Source organism: Halichoerus grypus, chromosome 2 (genome assembly GCF_964656455.1).
Source record: "Halichoerus grypus chromosome 2, mHalGry1.hap1.1, whole genome shotgun sequence".
Classification (NCBI taxonomy): Eukaryota; Metazoa; Chordata; class Mammalia; order Carnivora; family Phocidae; genus Halichoerus; species Halichoerus grypus.
The window spans coordinates 69,500,397-69,524,588 of record NC_135713.1 but is presented as its reverse complement, the minus strand read 5'-3'; the positions used below and the strand labels follow the sequence as shown (position 1 = coordinate 69,524,588).

Here is a 24,192-nt window from a genome sequence, read left to right as displayed (position 1 = left end):
CTGTTCCACAAAACAGGTTAAACTTTCAATACTAATTAGCAATTTATAACAAGAAAAACCAATCGTCTTCCAACACTGATTACTGCGGTCTTAAAACTCCGTATCAGGCTGAAGTGCAAATCCACTTAATGTGACCCCTGTATATTTTGTGAGCAGGGGTCTGATCTTATCAAGCACCCAAAGCTTGCCAATATTTGCCTACTCTGCCTGGAGCGGCAATGCAAGGACCCCACGTGGTTAGTCCATATTCCTTGACTGACTTCCAAACCAGATCTTATGTATACTACCAATCCAAGTGTGTTCTAAAATGAAGTTGTGATTCTCAAACACTGTGAACTAAGAGTATGCTAAGGTAAATACCATATGATATTTACATAGAATGAGTACATGTGTCTGCTATCTGGGCAATATCGGGAAGGCTGGTCTTTGCCTTTGAAAAGAGTAACTGGAAAAAAAAAAAAAAGTCAATCTCCCCAACTAGTGAAAGTGGCTTACTACAGGATCGCAGGGGGAAGATGGGTAGGAAGGGTAGATAGTTGGCTGTAATACTCCATCACAGTCAAAGGAGTTTGCCGGTGGATTTACACTGCCTTTTGTTGAGATAAATGTAGAGATACTCACATAATTAAAAATAGAACTATTTAACTGTAAAGTTTTATATTTGCCCAGTTGACTTAATTTAAAAAAAAAAAGTCAACTGTAATAAAACTAACCTGAAGTGACAGTGGTGACATTTTACTAAAATGATTAAGGCCATATAAAATTACTAAAAATTCCAGTTAGATACCTGAGGAAAGAAATTCATAGTTGTCTGCTATAACCAATTATAAAGCTCATTATTCCATTCAAATAAAAAAGTCATCACCACCGTCTATATTCTATGCATGTAAAATACATTGACATAATTTGGCATTTCACAAAGAGAATAAAGAAAATTCAAATCACCCCTCCTCCAAAAAATATGAGGTAAAAGGTTAGGCATACTAGGATTGGCTTGTTCAGTTATGTTTGTCTAAATTCATCAAATGCATGGGAATATGTTCAGCTCTAATCTTTACTACATTATTTACTGTATTAATAAAAACTAAATAATTAAAATGCAACTCAATTCAATCATTTCAACATCTTAAGGAATTACTGGATTGCCATACACTCAATTTGATCAATCAGCATGCTCTCGTGGAAAGAATATACTAAGCCAGCCTAGCTGAGATGAAGTCTCTGGCTGATATTTTTGAACTGGTATATAAGAGTATAAGGAATTTTTTTTCAGTAATACAAAGTGTCAATAAGTAAGTCATCAAAATTTAAACTTCTTGAGTACCCTTTTGCCAAGAAAGGAAGCCTGGAACAAGAGAGGGATTGTAACCATTAATCATTCATCAGACACTGAATCCAAGTAACACAAAATTACAAAGTTTTACACTTGAAATAAACACACAGCAAGCTCATTCCCTTGATAAATCTTAACTTCCAATTTAGGGAGGACAAAAGAAATCCGCTTTTCTATAAAATGATGCAAGAGTAACAAAGGTCAATCTAACATTCTAGTGAGCACAGCAATTCTAAATATCAGAACACTGAACTTCTAAGGAAAACCAGTTGTGCACAGTTATCAGTGCTCTTTCAAATAATTTGTTATTCAATATTTTTACTTTTATTGCTACTTGCCAAGTGCTGCCCTCAGTTGTCACTAAATCTCTGGGTACAGCACATAGGATCATTGATAATTTTCCTTATAAATTACTATTTTTGTTTTTTTTTTTTTGGTCTAAGTGAGGTTTATATCTTCAGGAGTAAAACAACATTATAAAATAATCGTGTAAGTATATGATTGCAATTTTAAAACAAGTAACAGGCACATTTGCTATTCTCCTAAATAACTATAAACATATGAAGTAAAACCTGCTTTGAATAACCACCAGACAATTCTACAGAAAAGTGGCCCTTTGACAGTAATGGGTTACTCAGGTTTCAATGCATTAAAATATGTGTTCCTTGACAAATTCTGTTTCCTTTCTCAGCTAGATGCTGTTATGATCTATTTATGTTCCTAACATCAGTGAGTGTATAATTAATACGTACTAAGTTTAAAAGCAGTCGATAACAGGAGTTGTTTAAGCACAGAGGCGTCAAGAGGCTAAACCCTGTTCTTCTGGCAGCAGGATTCAGAAGAATCCAAGGATCCCAGGGATAGCTGGGCTGCCTGTAAGGAACAGCCCCAGACAGGAATTGATTTGTTTCAACAAGTTCCTCATTGGAAATACAAGCATTCTCCAAGAGGGTGTCGGTATTCATTAATTTCTCCTTTGAGATGGAGATATCTCATTATACCTGTGAAGTCCAAAGCAGAATATTAGGGTTTTAAAAGTCAAGAAGAAGCAACATAGAAGAGACAGAGAGGAGACGAGAGGGCATTAAAAATAAACTTGACCAACGTTACAAAGGAGATCCAAAATTCCTTCCCGGGAAGAAGGGCCTGGCAGACCTGCCGCTCACGTGTCATTATCTGGACATCATTACCCTTGTAGAAATCACAAGATAAAGCCTAAAACATAAAATACAACTCAACCTATCTTTAAAATAGTCACCTCTACCATGATGCTCTGAAATGAAGTTTTGATTTGTGCTTTCTATGCAACACACAAGACTGCACAGAATTACAAAGATGCACCAGTACAAAGTGAGGCGGCCGCTTCAATCTCTACTCTTTTTATAACTCCATTTTCAAAGTCCTGTCACAGACGTACTTTCCTTTAAATTTTCACAAATCTGAGTGAGACATTATTTTTATTGTGCCCATTTATTGATTAGGGTGAAGAAACTAAGACTCAGCTTCATCACTATGAATGGCATACTTAGGAATCAACTAGAGCTGAAATTTAGCCAGATCTGAAATACAACCAACAAAATGTTTACAAAGACAACTTAAAAATCCAATCTGATGGTAGGTTTTTAAATATCTCACTCTCTGAGCTCTTGCCTATACAATACCACCCAAGCCCACTTAAAGCCATGTTCACAACAGCTGCTATTATAAAAACTCAAAACAAAAAAAGTACATGAATTCATTGCTTTTATTTTATGCAGTCAAAACAGTCTATAAATGTATACATATCAGTGTTCCTAAGAACTTGATTACAACCTATTAATCTGATGACAAATCACTGTTAATGAGTTAAATAAAAACTATTTAATGTACTTATTTCCTCCCTTTTCTAAAATGAAGGTCAACACACAATAATTGGAACTATTCAACATCTTCTACTTCACCTGAGCATGGCGATGAGCACAAATCTTAGGTGTATCCACTCATTTTGAACAAAACCATTCTTTAGAGATATGCAAATGACTTCATTTTAATCAATGAAGATATCCTATTTCTAAATGTAATAATCTTCTAAGCACATAGTATACTTCACTTTTAGGAACCACATAAGTTCACACATAATCACAGAAGATTCTCAAATTCCTGTATCAGTGAGAATCATAAAACTAGAAACTAAGCAGATGTCATTTCAAAGTCATTATCTCTGAATGCTTACTTATATGGTGAGCATAAGAATAAACCTACAAAAAAAACCCCTGAACGTTAACGTTCTTATTTACTATTCTTAATAAGAGTCATAGTTCTTATAAAATGCTACCCAGTGTTTTAATTAAATCCATTTTGTCAAGGATTTAAAAATGAAAAGATTTGTTTCTGTTTGATAATTATAAAAAATGTTGGCAAAAACTATTATAAAAATAAAAGGATACCTGAATTAAGAGGGCCCACCATCCTTTCCCTCTTTTTTTGTTTTTATTAAAATATAGCTGATTTACAGTACAAACAGCTCCATCTTTCTTTTTACAATTGTTCCATAGAGGTAATTTTGGTTAAGTAAGTCAACTCACTGATGCTTTCAAAGACTTTAAAGTTCACTTAGGAGATTAGTAATATTGTATTTATACACACAGAGTGAAGAACAAAAAGGGTAAGGAGGCAGAGTAATCTGAATTTAACTAGTTCCATCCTTTATTTGTTAATACTAGCATCCCATGATATTTGTTCTGCAAATCAAATGATATACAGACTGAAAAATGTGGAAGTGTATTTACAGACTTTATATTACCTGGACTGTGGAGGAACAAAGATTTCCCACAAAGGACACTAGAATCAGAGAATTTTAAAGCAGGAATGAATTTCCCCCCAAGTCTCTTATGACTCCATTGGAAGCGTAGGCTCCCGTCAGAGCCACCCACAACACACCCAGCCAGTGGAAGCAGACACACTATTAGTCATCTTCTCTGCTGAATGTAAAATGAACATTTGGGGTTCATTTAAGCATTCCAATTTAAATGGGAAAGTGTTAAAAATCTGTTTCTGAGGTGTAATTCTGGCATTGCCACATAAAATACATCTGGGGAGGGTTTGCAAATAAATATCCTGAGACATTTATGACAGGATCCTCCTAAAACTTTTTGGACCAAGGCAGTCTTTTCACTCCAATAGAATCTGCCTAAGCAAAACTTACAACAAAATCCCTGGCCTATTACTTTTGTTCATGGTGGATTTTTAATGACGCATACACCTCGATAGGAAAAGCTATTTGATTTGAGATTTGGGGGAAAGTGCTAAAAATGAAGACTACTAGGTCTTAAGACAAATCACTTTCCCTTGTGCAAATACTAAGCCATTTTAGAAATTATAGAACTATATAGGAAGTTCAGGGCAAATACAACCAAGAGTCCTTGATGAGGAGCCGGAAATAATCTCTCTCCCCACTGACTTACCTAGAAACTTGCTGCTCAAACTGTGGTGCACAGGCCAACTGCATCATATAACCTGGAGCTTGTTAGAAATGCACACTAGCAGGGCCCTGTCCCAGATCCGCTGAATTAAAACCTGTATTTCAGCAAGACCCCCAGAGGATCTGCATGCAATTAGACTGTGAGAAGCAGTGATCTAGAAATTGCTAACCGAATGCTTCATGCAGGGATGCTGTTGATACTGTTTACTGTGATATCTCCAGTACAAGAACAATACCTGGCCCACAGTGGACACTCAATAAATATTTGCTGAATAAATCCATGTGTGAACATCTCTTATAGTACTATCTACTCTGTCTATAAAATTGTTGTAACTGCACAAAACTGCAAGTTCCCTCAGGGTACAGATGCTGTCTTCATCTCTGAAGCAGCTGTGGGCCTCACAGTGCTTGTATGTATCACTCAATAGATATTTCATCAACTGCCACTTTTAGATATTCAATACAGGAATGTATTATTATGCTTAGATATTAGCTATAATATTGCTTTAATGTGAAAACTTTGGAAAAATAAGTTAAAATCAATATGTAATTCCTAAATTCACCCATTTGGCTTTGATTTTAAGTATACTACAGAGAATTCACCCAAGGAATCAAGACAGTAACGGAAAACATTATCTAGGGCCAAGTCCCAATTCCACATAGTACCAGAGAACAGGGATGGCACGGATGATTGAAATCCAAAATTGATTCCAAAACCTCATGTTATTCAATAGCCTCAAAGTCTTTTCTTACCAAATCTCACACCAAAGCTGACCTAAGTTTCAGAAATGTCATTTTTTAGTTTTATTTTCTTTCTCAAATCCACCCACCAATCGCACAGGCCCAGAAATAGTAAAATGGCCAAAGCCATCAAAAGGGAAAGACTGTGATAGAGAGATCTACATAATAAACAAACTAGGTAATTAGTTCTCAAATAACCAGATATCAACACAAAATCTAGAGCTAGGAAGTAACAATTTATAAAAGAGGTAACTGTAAGAAATAATCAGATACATTAACAGCATCTATAGATGTATCGATAACAAGACCATTCCAAAGTAAAACTCAAAATAATGAGGTATTCAGAGTCAAAATTACTGCTGGTTCTCTCAGTCCATATAATAAGGGAGGGATACCAAAGTAAGGACTCTCTCCCTAATAAAGAACTGCTTTGTTTCTTTTTAATTAACTGAATCAGATGGTCTTTTATGCTTTTTTGTTTTTTTTCCGGGAACACAGAGTTTCAAGTTGGGTCATCCGATATGTCTGACCCCATACGTATATATTCATATGGAATATCCTATATATGTATACACACCCCACCCAACACACACACTTCGTCATGTTTTTGTTTTCCCAAGAGTATAGTTGACAATGGTGATAGCTGAGTGTGTAATTAGTTTTCATTGTTCCCCTGACAGCTATAGTTCCATACAAGACCCTTTTCTTTTGATGTTGTAAATGCTATGGAAAAAATACACTAATAACAGGCATTTAATTATGGGTCCAGCAACCATAATGGGAACATTGCCAGAAGAGAAGGGAACCTCTGGAACAGCAAAAACATATATTTGCAGGGGAGGAAAAAAGGTTAGTTCTTCAGTTACAGTAATTCTCAAAACATTGATGACAGGCATATGATGAAAAAATTTTGAATTTTTCCCTGAGTCTCTATTGACAATAAAGTAGGTATAAAATGCTCTATGGATCCTAAAACCAAGAATACTACTGTATCTGTGCTAAAATATTAATAAGAATAAAGGCATTGTTTATTAATAAGGGAAATACTCTTTAGAATAGCTTGTTTTGATATATCAGTGAAGAGTACCAAGATGCAGTTTCAAATTTTGCTTTTTGCTTTGCTTTTCATGGAATTAAATTAGAACTTGTGAAATCAAATATCTGGGTGCTCCATTCCCTGAGGCTTACTTTAATTTGTTTTATACAGTATTTAAAATAAAGCATCCCCCCGAGTTGCTGTCATGGCAGACACCAGATCTGTCACTGAGGTCCTTTCTCGCCTGATTAATTAGTAATTGGGAGACACATTTTGGCAGCTTTCATTTCCCTATTATTTTCTCTAGTTTGACACAAAACCCTGTCAGAAGCACCACGATTTGAACTGTACCCTTCTTAGTGCTGGGTCACTAAATTTTAATAAATGGAGCCCCCGCCAGAAAACTACCGAAATAGGCATAAAAGTTTATTGAAGCAGTAACAGTAAACAAATATATGAAGAAAACACTGAATGCCACAGTATCTAAAACATTAATGGTCTGTCTGAACCCAAGGGTTACTGGCAAGATTGCAGGACAGAAACTAAAAGAAAAGGCCTTTAATAAAACCAGCGCTTTCATCCGTCTTTAAAATATAGATATTAGTTAAATAAAGCAGACAAACGCTTTGGTGCAGCAGAACATACTTCTGCGCCTCCTCCATTATCCCAACCCGACGAATGAATTTACTGGGAGGCAAAGATTGATAGTGGCTACAGGAATACAGAACCCATCCAGAAGTCACAAAAGCTCTGTCTGAGCCAAACAAAGAAACATTTTTCATAAAAGGTAAGGTGAGGAACTTAAAAGTGAAGCTAAAAAGACTGATACTTCAGAGACCTGCAAATAGCTACAGAATCAGTTTCAGGTTCTCCATCTCAAAGTGTCAGTCACTTCAAAAAAGCATCCTGCTACTATGGTGGCTCAGGACACTTGTGTGCCATGGCAGCAGCCATGCTGTGTGGGTCAGAGGTCACAGCTTCCACATTCCGACATCTGTCTGTATTTTCTTGCCCTGAAACAATAGAAGGGGAACGAGGCTCATTTGCTCCCACTTTGTTTAACCTAATTGTTAAACACAAAGGATCATTTCCCCATATTTAGAATTAGTCTTCCTTTTCTTTCTATTCCCATTTGTTTCCATAAAATTAAGTACTATAAAAAAACCTAACCAAGAGGTTAAGCCCCCCCAACACACACATTATTAAAGTTCGGTAAATGTGACAAAGCCGTATGTCCCATGGGTGTCTGTGGAACATGAGGCACCAAGTATCATGTCTACCACCATCAAAATCCAGATCACAATTTGCACTATAATTATCCAACCAAAATAAGCCATGCCTTGATTTTATTCAAACCATAAAACTGCATTTTAACATGACAAAAGAGTTTCCTAATATGTATTTTCACAACACGAAGCAAGAGCTAGTTGTTAACTATAGTTTCTACATACATAAATAAGTCACTAATAAGACTTAGAATGGACACTCTGACAGCTTAGAAGCAACAAGAAAAAACAATAGTATTTATTAGTCCATTTAAAACAAAAAGGTCACTTTGGACACTCAGATATTCTAATCTTCTCCATCAGCCAAAAAACAAAACAAAACAAAACAAAAGAAAAATGGATGGATGATGGATATCAGAGGAAAGCTTTGCAGTACAAAAACTATCAGCTCATACCTGGACTTCAAATAAGGAGTCTAGGAGATGTATACCATTTCCTAAAACATGCATTTTATTTATCACCTTTATATTGCATCTGCAACCACCAAAAATCCTACTTCTAATGAACTGAAGCAATCTGTGACATAAGTAGTTTTCAATCTGTGCCCAGTTTAATCAGACTGACTGAGTCAGGTTACTCTGAAATTAATCTTAAGGAAGTTCTGTTTTTACTGCAGTTCATGGGAATAATGTTCCCAGACATCATCAAACAGATGCAGTAGCAAGAAGTTTACTATAAATTTTTGGTAAACTTTACTAGGCCACATGTTCTTCCAAATGTATCAAAAAATACAAAACGTGGTGGAAAATATGGCAGACTCGGTTGATATATTCTCATAATTTTTAATAACAAATATGAATCTACTTCCAATATAATTTTCTATATTTTCTATAAGAACCCATAAGAACAGTTTAGTAATGAGAGAATGAAAGCCTATATTTCAGGGACAAAAAGGCTCTGATCTCATATAATGCTTCTGAAAGCATCCCAAATGTTTCATTTTTAAAGATACCTATACTTTTATCAGCACCTCTTACTAGAGAAGGATTCTTGGTACTGCTGAGTGATTTGCGGAAAAAAAATACGTTGGTTGACATAAAAAGGCCTACTTAGAACAATCAAAAAAAGGAAATCAGGATTTGGGGGGGTGACCATAGGAGCTATTAATATACTACTTTGAAATTAACAATAAATTATAAGCTACAAAACAAAAATACGTATGTAAACATGGTACAGCCCAACATTTAACATTAAAATGTGCCTGGATTTAAAATATATTATTACTAAATTAAAACTTCCCTTTTTTTCAACTAAATACAAGAAAATAGCATTCTAATGAGCTCACAAATAATTTGAGAGAGCTTTAAATGTAGAGCCCTGCCAAAATTATTATAAAGTGGTTTAGTCCTTTTCTATCATCCATATTCATTTCCAGACCATTTTCATGAAAGAAATAAAATCGGTCTTAAAACAAGATGGCTGCTTCTAAAAAAAAAAAAAAAATCTCTGATTTAACAGAAAGCCAAAAATCTAGCTTTTCTAAATTGGGGAGCAAAACCTTAGTCATCTTTTTTCCCTAATCTCCAAGCATGTATTCACACATTGCCACATGGAAACCTATACCTTACACTGTGCAGTTATTTAAAATTATTAATAGCAATTTTTTAAAAAGGTCTGATCTTTGTGTGCCAATAACATAACTGTCCAATGCATAAACATACAGATATCACATGACCAGAATTCCCACGTCACAGCAGAATCATGATCATCAGTCATGGAAAACGGGTCACTTGATAAATAATTACAGGAATAATACTGATGTATTTACATCTCTTAAAGAATGCCATCATAAAACATCCAGTGATATCTTATTACAAACACAACAACTGTATTGGACTTTTTAAAGTAAACAGCCTAGGAACTTAACTGTCAGAGTCTCTCCTTGAATTGCACTTTGCTGACCTTCCCTGAAGCAAACGGCAGATTAATTCTATGACTTACATAATAAATATTAAAAGCATTCCCCTACATTTTGAAATAATTTTTAAATAGCTTTTCTTAAAAATCACTCAAAATTATTTTTATTTCTCACTTGACTGGAAAATAAGACCTGACAGTAACATTTTCTTCAACCTGTCAACTGTCAATTGTATGAAGGATGTTTCTAAAGATGACAAAGGTTTATTTTTCCTTATTGAAAATGATAGAACTCTACCTGAATGAAAGCTCAGGTAACCATGACTGTGGTACACTCCCGTCTCCCAGCAACTAGCTAACTTAAGTAGGAGTTTTCACTTTTTTAAAATAATGTTTTTATTGAAATCCATGGCTGTTTGAAAACTATACTCAAAAGCCTCAAAACCAAGAGTTTATATCCACACACATTCCGCATTACAAAACAGTGCACAGATTTCAGTAGTTTACAATAAATCCTTCAAAGTGCAACAAGGAGTAGAGATTATCAAGAATTCTAAGATACAGGGAACTTTTTCATTTATAATCGAACTATGTATAGTAGTTATAGTACAAAAAAACCACCTTATTACTTTTTAATTCTAAACTAAGCGGTTCTATTGTCTTTGGGCTGCCTTGTTTACTACTGACTTAATTTTAAAGACCTAAATGCAGACAAATTTAGGAGGAAATAGACCTCCTGGTTGTGAGTAATATCCCATTCAAAACACTGGAAATTCAAATTAATCACAAGAAACTTTTCTACAAAACAGGTCAGGATATAGGTTCAGAAGCAAATGAAAATATAAATCTAATAATATAAATCAGGCCCTTAAAAGAGACAGCCATTTATTGATGTTTAGCTGTCTAAGACCACCATCATAAGACAAATTACTAAAAGTGAATATTAATAGATCATTTCTTATACTCCTCTTTGAGGTTTTTATACCTGAATATGAAGGTGTTATCCGTCACAAATGATCAAAAGGCAATTTTTTCTCAGTTCGGAAAACTGATCCTGTCTGAATATCCTGGGTAAGTGGCCAGGGCCTTCTTCACTGTACTTAGGGACACACAGGCTTCCTTTCCAACATGAACATTCTAATCAGAGCTGTTATTTTAACAGTTTATATACTGTTTCTAAAAAGAAAATTGGTAATATGGAATCAGTCAACATAGACTGGTTCCTTACTAAAAATAAAATGTAACTTTTAAAATCATCATTGCTACTGGAAGTTATTCAAAACAAATACAAAAATGAAAAGGGTTGAGTTGCATCTTTTTAAAAAAACTATTAAAGCAAATGATTTATACTGGGGAAAAAACCCACTAAACAATAAATAAATGCTACCCACATGTAAAATTCTGTTCTTAACATTTTTCTTAGTTTTGTTCCACTTTGTATTTTAATGTATTCTCTTCCTCAAAGATACATTCTTTTAGCATATTCTTCTCCCAAGCTTGCGAAGGCCAGGACTCCTGAAGGACTAATTGTATTCATTCATTTTCTTGGCCCAGCATGAAGCTGGTAGCTTGCGTGGTTCATAGCAACAGGGGAGAAGAGAAGGCGCTCATCTTTATCTGTCCCTATCCAACAGGAAATCAGGCCAGTGGACAGAATGCAATGTAATGCCTGTTCAGAAGGCATCTTGCAAGATTAAATGGCAAGAAATTCACAAGGTTAATTTGCCCCCAAATAACTAAGTGCTCCTTCCAAACCTGATCTTCAGCCTTCAAAGGTGGAAGCCTCTACAGCTATTGATTATCAGCCAGAACACACATGGCAACAAGATATTCCTTCAGTGAGCCAATGGTTTAGTTAATACCACTAAGATCAACTAACAGGGAGTAATGGACAACTGAAGGCTCTCTCTGATTCTTTTAATCACAGGGAGTTTATTGACCTTGGTCTCATGCTGGAAATGCCAAATTAGACCGTACAGCCAAGTATGCCTCAAATAGCACTGATGTTCCAGTCACCTAAAAAAAAAAAAAGACAGTTGACTATTTCTGAGAGCTTATTATGAATATATAACTCATAAAATGGATGGAACAAACATCTCAGTAGCTAATTTTTCTTTTCAAACGTTTACAGAAAAGTGCCCCAAAACAAGAAGCATTACACCAATTTGTAAAGTAAAAAAAAAGGGGGGAGGATTCACTTCAGGTCTTTTGCAAATGGATCAGGGTAAAAACGGGATATATAAATCTCTGTCATACTGCTTTATTTTTATCCGGATGTCTACATAAATTCTGATAAAAAGATCAAAATAATAAAATTACCCAATTATATCTAATACATTACATTGAGGCTCAGAGTTAATAAAGTTAAAAAATTCTAAATAATGCTTTTTACTGGAAGAACTTTTAAGTTTCTAACATATAAGTTATTATTTAAAACATTTAAAATTTCAAAACTAAAGTTAATCCTGTACAAGTTTGGTGATAAAATTCATTCAAAACCAGGATCAACTTTCCATCTTTCCAAATTCTTAGATTTGAATCAAACCAATTTCCTTTATTTGTCAGTGGAAAAGGCACAGTGCTAGAATATTAGTATATACATAATAAAACACTGATGACTCCAATTTTAAAAAATAAAACAAGTTTATTTTGAAAGGAAAAAAATAACCAAAGGATTATGATCGGGGGGAAAAAAAAGGTTACTACCTCTCTCTACTTAGCCACATACAAATGATCTGTCAGCCAGAAAGGTTTGAGAGTACTGACCTAGAATTCATAGCACTTTCACAACTCCAAGATTACATGTTAACGAAACTAAATGGTGTCAATTACCTGCTACTCTAACATGAAATGTTTAATTTACAAGTCCCTACAAGAATTTTAAGAGTCCAAAGAAAACATATGATTAGGTTAAAATTTAGTATACTCTGAGTGAATTATAGAGATTTTTTTTTTTCCCATCAGAGCATAACACTTTAAATTGGTGATACTCAGAACCCAGCAGAAGCAAAGCATTAAGTGGGGAGAATCAATATTCTTCAAGTATGCTGGTAGTATTTGCCACTGTATTATTTTACTATTCTACCCATTAATGCCAATTAGTAGGAAACATGTTTAATTATCCTATTATCATTTTGGCAACTGGTCAAAAGAAACCAAGAACTTTTCAATATACACACAATATTTAAAAGAATATTCTCATTGGAAGCACCGAACTGTTTACAGCACGCTTCAGATTAAGAGGCATGTTCTTATATTGAGTCATCTCTATCTTTATAAGTGTAGCTGCTATGGGATAGTGTAAATAAAGTTTTATTACTGAAAGTCTCTTTAAAAGTTACTTAAAAGCTTTTTACATTCTTAAAGAAATTAAAGACAAATAGCTATATTCTCCTTGATTTAGATATTCATTACTCAAAGTTACTTAGTAACATGCTGGTTCAGAATTCAGCCTAACATTAGAAGGGTCACTCTATTACTATATTTAGGTGAAATCCAGACAACTTTCCAAATTTTTAAAATATGGAAGATGCATTTAGGCAAATGTTATCACATATACTTCTATTCAGATTGATAGTTCTCAGTTGCTATTTCAGAGATTTGTGCCAATTCAAAACATAAAATTGGTTTTTGGCCCGCCACCCAATAAGTACTAGCAACTAAAAAGTTACCAGCATTTGAAAATTGAACATCCACTTTCCAGAAGCAAATACCTAGGACAATAGATTCTATCTGATAGCATATAAGTTTAATATTTTTTTCTCTGTTAATCCAGATCTATGGATGCTAATGGTATAACAGAGTCATTAATGAAAACAATAAACTCCTAGGACTACAGAAGTTACAATGTAAGATATTTAAATCCTGTGATCAAGATGTAATACTTAATTCTAATTGTATTTAAACATAATTTCAAATTCACCTCCATTAGTATAAGCTAAAATATATTTACTTCATTTTGCCACAGAATCCCTTATTAGGAGCTTAAGTGTCTACTGAACTTTTCTTATCTAAGAAAGAAAAAATTAATCTGTTTAAGTTGCAATCAAAGTGTTCAACTTTTTTCTAAAAGATTAAGTCTTCTGATCTTATTAGTTTAACAAGTCCTAAAAAAATAGGATTTATATAAAATCAGAAGGCATGATTAGCTTACTTTACAAAACAACATTATTACCGAAAATAAAATGTAAAACATTGAATCTATAAAATTTAGTAAACCCTTGAAAATTTTCTAAAATGTTTCTTCCCTATCTTTTGAGATAAACTGTGCTTATTTCTAAACTAGTTATTTTGCATTGGCTGTTTTTAAATCACATCCAAGCTGAATCTTCTTAATACATCAAAAAAAAAAAACCCATCTTATTCAACATTTCAGAGAGAAATCTGCCTACCAGGCCCTACTTTCACAGTTACGTTAGTTTTTTAAAGTAAGTTTTACTGTGACAACATATGAAGATAAATGCACCCACAAACCCCTAAGAATACTAAAGTTAGAGCTGAATCTCTTGGAAGAGGGGTACATTATCCTTTCTTTTGAACATCATCAAAATGGTAACGATCAAATAAAAAGGTATTTCCACAAGCCTCAAATTAGAATACAGACTTGAGAATACCCTTGGTATTTTAAAATTCTACAGATTAACTTTGTCTGGGCAGGTTCAAAGCCACCATGGCATCCTGAGCAGAGTTTTCTACAGGCAGGGCAAATCTATTAAAAAACATGACCTGTGACAAAAATCAATGTGCTAATCTCAAACCAAACAACAGTATCAAAAGCATAAAACAGAGATAACCTAAGATAAAATGTCCTCAAACTAACTCAGACTAGCTTGACAGGTTAAGAAGGAGGGGTAAGTGGGGGTGTTGCTGATTCTTTCTGTTTTAACCTAGGATGACTGGAACACCCAAGTATCCAAATAAATTAAAACTGTGAGGAAAAGATCACACTGTGAAGTTTGGAGTGGGAAGGAAAAGACAACTAAGCACAAAATGTCCCACATTCAACTAACCAGTTTCACTGTTATTTAATAGGGCGCTAAAGTTTAGAAATATAAATTCCTGTATTTCGTATATGCTGTTTAATAAAGCCCAGGGGGGGAATAAAACCAACCAACATAATGAGACTTGCTTTTAACACCATCACAACTGGAAAGCTTGCTCTATTTGTCTTGTCAGCTTTAATAAAAGGCATCTTCTCTGGCGGGATGTCTTCCCTTTCTTTTCCTAACAGTGGTAAGTGGCATGTCAAAGAAGAAATAGCTTCCCATCCCACCACCCACCTCCAGAAGACATTTTTTTTTTTTTAACCAAACTTTCAGGGATGTCTCCACTTCTGCTAGGCGGTGCAATTTAGAATTTGGGCTACCTGGGTGTGACTATCTCTCCTGGAGTAGCGGGGGGGAGGGGGGGACTACTCTCCTTTCGGCAACCGGTCGACCGCTTGTGGGGAAATCTGCCCATCTTCATCTGAGCTGACACTACTTCAAGCGGGGACTCCCTCCCAAGCCTGAATTAAGGGGGAAGGAGGGAGGCCGGTGGACACGGCCACCCGGAGGTAGGAAGAACTGGAGGCGCCCGCCAGCCCCCTCTCTCCCATACATGTTGGGCGCGCAGCCACCACAAACTATCATCCCCTCGGCCTCCAGCCTCTCTCCTCCCAACTTCCACTCCAGCCCAGAGAAAAACCTGGGATTTCAGGTATAATCGATGCTATTTCCCTCTTAGGCAGGCACCGAAACCAGCCCGCACCTGGAAGCTGGCCTCGGTCCCAGAGAGCCAGAGCATTATGGGCCCAGTGGGGCCGACTGCTGCCCACAGGCCGGGGAGAAAGTAGGGCTCGGAGCTGCTCTGGATCCGGAGGGGTTCGCCCGGCACACTGGACAACCCTCACTCCTCCCCACTTCCAGAATCCCTGAACAAGGGACGTCTGCGGGTGGCCAGAGTCCAGCAGGCGCGCTAGGGCGGCCCCAGGCGCCCATCTCTAGCCTTCCGCGTACCCGGAGGGCTTCGGGGACGCCCACAAAACGGTTCCAGGTAATTGCGCGTGTTCCTCCGGCTTCACACCGCCAGGCCGTGGACTACAGGGCTCCCACCTCCCGGCTCGGCCAACTCCAGCAGCTCGCTCCGCACACATGACGTAACCCGGCATTAGATCAAACTTTCTGGCACCTTGAGCCCACGGGGGGTAAGGAGGTGGGAGAATCCTCTCCAATGCCAGGCGCGCCGGGCCGAGACTGGGCTAGGGGCCGGATGATTGCCTCCCAGTTAGAAGAAAATAAAAGCCTAAAGCTTCCGCTTCCCAGCACCCCCCTCGCTTCTCGCAGCCCGTGCGCTCCCTGAACGTACCGAGAAAAAGGAAGAAAAATTTTAAAAAAACAACTTTGGGGATGTTTGGCGGGTTCTCCCTGCAGTCCCTGCGCACCCACGCTCCAGGCGGGAACTCTTAGCTGCGCGCACCGGGAGCTCCCGGTGCCCAAGCGCTACGCCCGGATCGAGATGCTGGCCGGCTTGCCCCGGTGAAGAAGCGGAGAAGTCTCGACTCCCCAGCTCCCGCCTTTTCCGAGTCTCCCCGCGCTCCGCAGAGGGAGCGGGTCTGGGCTGCCCCGGGGACTCCCAAGGACTCCTGGCCTCTTTGAGGCAGCTTAACAAAGAGAGGCGCGACGGGAACGCTTCCCGTGGGCGCCTCGAAAGCCATCAGCGCCCTGGCGACACAGGCTCCGAGGGTGCGCGCCGCCCGCGGCTGGTGCGCACAGGTCCCCGCCGCCACCGCCGCTCCTTCCTTAGGGCGCCGAGGCCCGAGTATCCCCGCTTTCCGCTCCCCCTATTGCCTTACCTGGGGTTGCTGCTGTTCCAGTAGACGGCGTAGCGGTCGGCGACGGCCTTGGAGCCTGGGTCCTGGCTGAACACACACATCCAGAGCACCAGAAACACCAGCGTCAACATCTCCACGTGCAACATCACGCCTGGCCAGCGGCGGAGCCCCCGACAAGCCACTCCGGGGAAAGAGCAGGGATCCGGAGGGAGGGAGGGAAGGGGAGAAAGAGAGCAGGAGCCAAATAAATATGAATAAATAAGAATGAAGAGTGGCGAGAAAAGAAAGAGGCGCACACCAAGCTGGGGAGGGGAAGGAGAACGAGAAGAGGAGACGGGGGGGGGGGTCGGGGAGGGGGCAAAGACAAACTCGCACCCCCACTGGAGGGTTCAGGAGGAAAAAAGGAATCACAAGATGGAGAGAAGCATGCGTGTGTGTGGTGGCGGCGGCGAGGGCGGGGGAAGGGGTGCCAAGCTGTGTCTCGAGCGGCGGCGGCAGGCCGGTCACCCCGGGAGGAGGAGGTGCGCACCGGGCCGGGCGGCGGCACCGCGGGTTGGGGCAGGCGGCGGCGCACGCTGCACAGTCACCGGGAGTTGCGCGCCGCAGCCGCGGGGAGACATACACTGGCCCGCCGGGCCCGGCTCAGCGTCGGCGCCGCGGGCTGCGCACGGCTGCGCCGCCGCCCAGGGCCCTCGCAGTGCGCCCCGCTTCGCTCCAAGTTACTTTGGCGGCGGGTGAGAAACTGCAGGAGGAGGGCTCCGTGTGGATGGAGGGCTTCGCGCCTGTGGCCCCGGAGGTGAGGACCCCCTTCCCCCGCCTCCTCTGTGCCTTAACCGGGAGACCCTTGGAAATCTCGGAGGAGTCGTAGGTGCTGCGGTTTCGGGGCGGTGCGCCGAAAAGGGTGGGGATCCGGGGCCACAAACCCAGCCCCGCCGGCGTCCTGGAACTGCTTAAGCGGCAGTTAAGCTGGCGAGGAGCGGTCTTGCCCTGAAAACCTCAAAAAAAAGTTTGGCTCTCCGTGTCTTCCGGCAGGTCCCCTCGGCGGAGTCGGACTGCGGCGGCAGGAGACGACACCCCTGGCGCTGGCAGAGCCTCGGGGATTTCTCGCGCGTGCTTTTCTTGGCCGGGTGTGGGTGCACCAGAGTGAATGAAGAGCAGAGGTTACGAACCAGCCAGCGAGGCGGAGCTGGGATGCCCAAACCTGCAGGACGACGCCAACCCAACTGTTAGGCTGGAGAGCGAGAGGGAAAATAATCACTTTTTAAATGAATCCCTCCAACTCCTGGATGGGCTGATGTCAGTCTCCGATCGCCTTCCGGGAGCAAGACTGAGTCCCCAGACGCGGTGCCAAGAGCCTCGGGTGAGCGCTCAGAAGTGTCCCTGCGACTCCGACGGGTCTTGCCCCAAGCCCGGCAACTTGTAGAGATGCATCAATCAGTTTGAAACGGGAAAAGAGAAAAAAAAAAAAAGAGAGAGAGAGAGAGAGCGCAGGAGCGAGTGGCACCTCCCCGATGACTACATCAGAAAACCTTCCCGATCCTCCTGCAGCTGCTCCTCTTTCCCTCCTTGGGCACAGCAGCAACAAGAGGTGAAAAGCACCAACCGAATCCTAAAACCTCTACCAGGCGGGAAAATAAACTTGAGTGCAGCAGCAGCAGCACGAACAGCCCAGGAGGGATTGAAATGACTGGCGAGAAGTGGAAAGAGGTAAAAGTCAGTTTTGCAAAAGAGAAAAAAAAAAGAGAGAAAAAATGCTTTATGGGAAAAAAATCTCCTCGGGCACGCCCCCTCGTTAATGACCTGCGTGTAAAGCCGACAGCAACGGCGACCCAGCAGCAGCCGCCGCCGCCGCCGCCGCCGCCGCACCGGAGCGCAAGGCCGCGCGCGTGAACGTGGACGTGGGCGGCGCGGCCGTGGAAGGGGGCGGCGCCCGGGCGTGTAGCGCAGGGCGCGGGGCAGGCGGGCTGCGCGAGCGCGGGTGTGAGCTCCGGACCTAGCAGGGGGAGGCACCGCCCGCCCGCGCCCAGCCAGCGCCGCTGCCGCCGCGGCCCGGGTCATGTGGGCTGCTTTTTTTTTTCTTTTTTTTTTCCTCCCCATGCAGTTTACTTGGAAAGCGGGGGGGGCGGGGGGGGGTTGGAGCAGCCAGTCAGTGAACGGCCTGCTGTTTGCTTACAGGTCGGGGTTTTTTCCTCTCTCTTCACTCCAACAGGATTGGTTTGTTCCAAGAGAGAGAGGCGTTTTCTTAATCTCCTCCCTTCCCCACGCCTCCTAGCCCCCTCCTCGGCCCCACCTTCCAGAAACCTGACTAATTGAATTACTGGGAGTGCCGAGGCGCCCTCTCCTCCGCCTGAACCCAGCAGCCGCGCGTAACCCTTTGGATGCTGAATTCCGTCTGGGCTGAGGAGTGATTTGACATCTTTTTACCTGAGAGTGCGGTTTTTCAATTACACAGGAACCGGTTCCCATCCTGTAGCCGGCAAGCCGAAAACTGTCTCCCAGGCCCTGCAGGTGACTTGAAGTCCCAGCAGACAGGCTGGCAGGGAGCCTCAATGAATTCGTGTTCTTGTAAATCTGCGCTGTTCACGACGCGCATTGCCCAGAGCTGGGTTATCTTGGAAACCTGAGCATCTCTCATGTGCCTTTCAACTCGCCTCTTCCTACCAGGGACTTAAAGGTTCATGAGCAGGAAGCAAGACTTTTCTTTAAAGTGATGCTCTGAAACACATTTTTTTAAATTGAGAAAATCAGTGTAAAGTGATTACAATTCAGTGCGATCCTTCAGCAGGAAGGAAATGAATGCGGCAGGGGAGCCCATCAGAAATACATTACACCTTTTACATTTCTACCCCGAGGTTGGTTCACTGCCCACTCCCCAAAGGATAGATGCTTTCAACGAACCCGGTGCGGGAAGAATCGCAGGTCGGGGTGGGAGTTCCTTTATTATTTGAAAAGGCCTCGCGTACCCGGACTTCTAGGACTTCTAGAACAGGTTGCAGCGCCTTGGTCCCCAGCGGCCTCGGAAGCACGATCGCCTGACAGCAAGGCGGTCCGAGCGCCTTGGGACGCGTCCCCCGTCCTCCAGCGCCCGGGAATCTAGCCAGGAACTCGGCGCTGTGGGGCACCAACCCCTCGGAGACTTGCCCTTGCGGAGCTCAGAGGGCTCGGGCCTTCATATTATTCTCTCCTGCCCTGTAGGGAGTTGGCTGCCCCGGTGGGAAGGGCTGATCCCACGAAAGAAATCGGTTTAGTTTTGCTCCCAAACCTTCCTGTTATCCCCTTTACTTATTAGCCCAATAAAATCAAATATCACGTTCTCCCTCCTGTGCTTTAGTTTTCTAGATCAGACTTTCCAGGAGCTTCGGAATTGTTTGGAAGCGTCCAGACGCCCTCCAGTGGTGGGCCTGAAGTCCGCACCCAGCGGGGGTATTGCCTGCAGCTCAGTCAGGATTGAGTTTGATGGAGAACCTGGGGTCAAGATCAATAAAGACTTGAGGGAAAAGGAAGAGCTCACATCGGCATGGAATTACCTGGACATAACGAGCTCTTGCCTAAAAGTTGAGTCGTTCCTCAGTTACGGAAAATTTTCCTACCTGAAGAGATCCTGAAATTGTCCTAGGAGAGTAACTCCTCTATTTGTGACTAGGTGTAAATTGCAATCTGTATAATTAGACTTCATGACAGACCACCGCAACAAACCAACCACATTCCTAATTTTTAAAAAATGTAAATTCAGAATATTAACTCAAATACTTGTCTACCATTTGTATATTTCACAAAATTCCTGCAGTGAGAAAGTTGGAAAACTTAAGCCAGGGAACTAAAGGATAAGCATTTATTTTTGAAACCAAATTTTTATTCAAAGCTTGATTTACTTTTACCCCCTGGCCTGTAATCTTGCTGATGTTCAAGTTCTTGGCCTATTTTAGGGTGCATTTGTTTTTTCCTTTGCAGGAATGACGCATTTCTTCCCTCAGCCTTTCTGATAGTAGCTCTAATAAGTGCTCAAATGACTGAGGCAGTTTTGCAGGAAATATTCTGGGCTCTTTTAAGGGACATGTGTATCTTTAGGAAGAAGAGAATTCACACTCCTGTCTTGGGGAAAATGCTGATCCTCATCAGAAAGTCCTTTCAGTCAGGGAAGTATCAGGTATCAGGGAGTTAGCAAGCTGGCTTCCTGTGGCATCAAAGCCAAAGGAGTAAAGAAAAAGAAATTATATCCACTTAGTTCCTATTTGAAACTCATACTTCAAATGTGAAAATTCAACATATCAAAGAATATAGATGTCCTAATATTTTCAATATCTCTAATTTGCTTAAAGTCTGGATAGTCCAATTTTAAGCAGGAAAAAAAATCATACATGATGGTCTTCCTTAAAATGATTCAGGGAGTTGGAATAAGACATTGGAATTTGCAACTGTTTCAGAACATAACTCAAATGTCTATGTGAAATAGTTCATAAACCTAAATCAAATGCCTCCTTCTGGGATGATATACCTAGGTAATTATTGATATTGATATACCTAGGTAACTAAGCAGCAATATGATAGATACATACTTAGATGGACTTTGAAGAGGTATTATTAACCGTTCACTTATCGCTAGACAATGTGACTTTGTCTCTTCAGGAAAATATTTAAGGGATTTGAATTTATACAAATCAGCATTATATAAAATAACTATATTATGATTACTCCGATGTCACAGAGGCAATGACTCTTAAGCTGGTCTTTGAAGGGGAAATGGCATTCTGCCAAGTACAGAATGAGGTTGAGGTATGAGAGAAAGAAAACAGCAAGCTAAAAACACAGAGTAAAAGGGTAGGGAGTGTTAGAAGGCTCTGAGTTGACAAGACTTGAACAGGGTTGTAGGGAGCTGAGACCTGAAAAGTCTGTTAAGAATGGACTGTAGAAGGGCTTAACTGCAATCTACAAATGTTTGAATTTAAATACAGGCAACCAAATGCCCTGGTGGTTTTATTTTTTTTTAAGATTTTTTATTTTTTATTTATTTATTTGACAGAGAGCACAAGCAGGGGTAGCTGCAGGCAGAGGGAGAGGAGAAGCAGGTTCCCCGCTGAGCAAGGAGCCAGATGCGGGACTCGATCCCAGAACTCTGGGATCGCGACCAGAGCCGAAGGCAGATGCCTAACCAGCTGAGCCACCCAGGAGCCCCCACTGGTTGGTTTTTTTTTTTTTTTGGTGGTTTTAAAACAAGTGACAAGTAATAATCATTATGCCTCAACATACAAATAGGAATGGATTTACTTGTTTGTTTACTTATTTGTTCATTATTTTTTGGCTTTGAACTATCTAGATTGATGTTCTAACCTTGGCTACAAATTAGAGTCACCTAGGGAGCTTTTTTATTTTTTAATTTATGTATTTTTTAAAATATTTTTTATTTGAGAGAGAGAGAGAGAGAGAGAGAGAGAGAGAGAGCATGAGGGGGGAGGGGCAAAAGGAGAGGGAGAAGCAGACTCCCTGCTGAGCAGGACCCAGGGATCATAACCTGAACCAAAGGCAGAGCCACCCAGGCGCCCCACATAGGGAGCTGTTTTAAAAAGAACAATGCCAGGACCCCACTTCTTGTTTTAGTTTGTTAGGGTCAGGGACCTGGGATCTGTAATTTTTAGAAGCTCCCCAGGGAATTCTAAGGAGCATAGAAAACTAAGAATCACTGATCCAGGTAATTTATTTTTACCTTAATTACTTCACTAGTTCAGGCAAAAAAGTAAATTCTGTACTTACTTGTCTGAAATGTTTCAATTAACCGTCAAGGCAAGAATGTTGATACTTTAGAGAACTGAACTTTATGATCCTCTTTATTAAAATGAGTGATGCTTTAAAAGTAGTTTTCATATGGCATGAACGAGAATGCCATCTCCAAGATGGGGTTGCAGGGGCAAAGCTTGCTTTCAAATATGGGTTAATCTTTTTTGGACTAGTTTAAACTTCATTTTGGCATTAGTCGTCTCCAGGTTGAAGTAGAGTTCTGTTGGGTCAGGTGTCCAGACAAAGAAATGAAACAAGCTGGTGAATCAAACCCCACAGTCCACAGACTGTAGTTTAATACAGTAGTTAAACCAGAACTGATACCCAGAAGAAATAATAAAGGAAACAAACTCAAGAACAAAGATGAAAGAAATAACAATTAGACACAAAACTTTCTCACAGATGACTAACAAAATGGTATTTAATCTAATCCTGCTATTTATCTTCCTAAAAATTTAGAATTTGTTCCAAAGCCCCAAGAAACCGAGGTTCTATCACCAAACTATTTAATAAAGCCTTTGCACCTCCTCACCCCTTTGTACAATAGGTTTCTCAGAATCTTTTAGAAATAACTATTTGCTAGTATTTCTCTCCTTGGAGACCTAAGGAAATGCTCCTTTTTATTTCTGATCTAGCTGTTTCTTCTGTGTACAACCTAAAAGTGAAAAAAACAAAACAAAGCAAAAAAAACCTGTCTACTAAAGAGAGTGTCACGTCTCTACCTTCTGTCTTGTGACCTTCAACTTCCATCATGAATTTTCTACTTTGCTCATTCTTTTTTTTTTTTTTAATTTTTTTTTGAAGATTTTATTTATTTATTTAATTGACAGAGAGAGACAGCTAGAGAGGGAACACAAGCAGGGGGAGTTGGAGAGGGAGAAGCAGGCTTCCCGCCAAGCAGGGAGCCCGATGTGGGGCTCGATCCCAGGACCCTGGAACCATGACCTGAGCTGAAGGCAGCTGCTTAACCAACTGAGCCACCCAGGTGCCCCTCTACTTTGCTCATTCTTTCTTTACTTTCTGGGTGCTTCCTGGAGTTTGGTTCACAGCATCCCTTCTCAGAAAGTCTGTGGATAAGTAGGAGTGTGTGGATAAGCAGGAGTTTTACAAGTTGCTGCAATATTCTGAAAAAGTCATTTTTTAAATTTTTTATTTATGAACTGTCATTGTTTTGCCTGTTTGAAAACATAGTTTAAATAAGATCTACGGAGCAAACTTTTTAAACATACAGAAGCTTGGGCGGTCATTTTGATAAACAACTAAACCCTATAATTAGACATATATGAAAATATGTTTTACGTTCCTATGTACTACAGAGACTATGTGATTACAGGTAATTTAAAAAGAAGCCAGCAAGAACTAGTTGATTCAACCAATTTCCATATCACTTTTCATTATCTAAACTTCATTCTATAGACCATAGACTTATGTGACCAGTTTTTAACTACAACACTGAAATTGGTAAGTGATTTTATTCCCCTAGGAAAGTTTCATGTTGTCTTTACTACTTGAACTGAATGTACTTTTCAATCAATTTTCTTTTTTTTAAAGATTTTATTTATTTATCTGAGAAAGAGAGAGAGCACAAGCAGGGGGAGCGGCAGGCAGAGGAAGAGGGAGAAGCAAGCTCCCTGTTGAGCAGGGAGCTCAATGTGGGGCTTGATCCCAGGATCCCAGGATCATGACCTGAACTGAAGGCAGACACTTAACCAACTGAGCCATCCAGGCACCCCCAATCAATTTACACCCAAGACTTTCACCAACTTCTGGGAGAATTCTATTTAAAGACAAGTAAAAGATAAAATCCTTAGTCAGTGAACATGATTTCATGAAATAGGAAATGCTGTTCCTAAGCCCCTTTTGAGCTTTGGCATTACTTTTCCCCCAGATCTAAAC

The 24,192-nt window shown here is 40.3% G+C and overlaps 1 protein-coding gene and 1 long non-coding RNA gene across 6 annotated transcripts in view; one reads left to right on the top strand and one right to left on the bottom strand.

The window, feature by feature from the left end:
• The window catches only part of EFNA5 (ephrin A5), a 272,249-nt gene extending 254,684 nt beyond the window's left edge, over positions 1-17,565 (bottom strand). For 2 of the 5 annotated variants that reach the window (XM_036083155.2, XM_036083160.2), the window contains exon 1: positions 16,546-17,565. In XM_036083155.2, the coding sequence (XP_035939048.1) occupies positions 16,546-16,670 (125 nt within the window). In that variant the 5' untranslated portion in view covers positions 16,671-17,565. Of the gene's footprint in view, positions 1-11,653; positions 11,730-15,709; positions 16,523-16,545 lie in introns of those variants that run through there. The other 3 variants (XM_036083167.2, XM_078066954.1, XM_078066953.1) reach the window with 3 other exon arrangements.
• LOC144381103 (uncharacterized) lies at positions 17,194-22,827 on the top strand. The gene is made up of 2 exons (XR_013445656.1): positions 17,194-17,320; positions 17,557-22,827. It is a non-coding gene; the product is annotated as an uncharacterized LOC144381103 (long non-coding RNA).
• Positions 22,828-24,192: the final 1,365 nt, after the last annotated feature.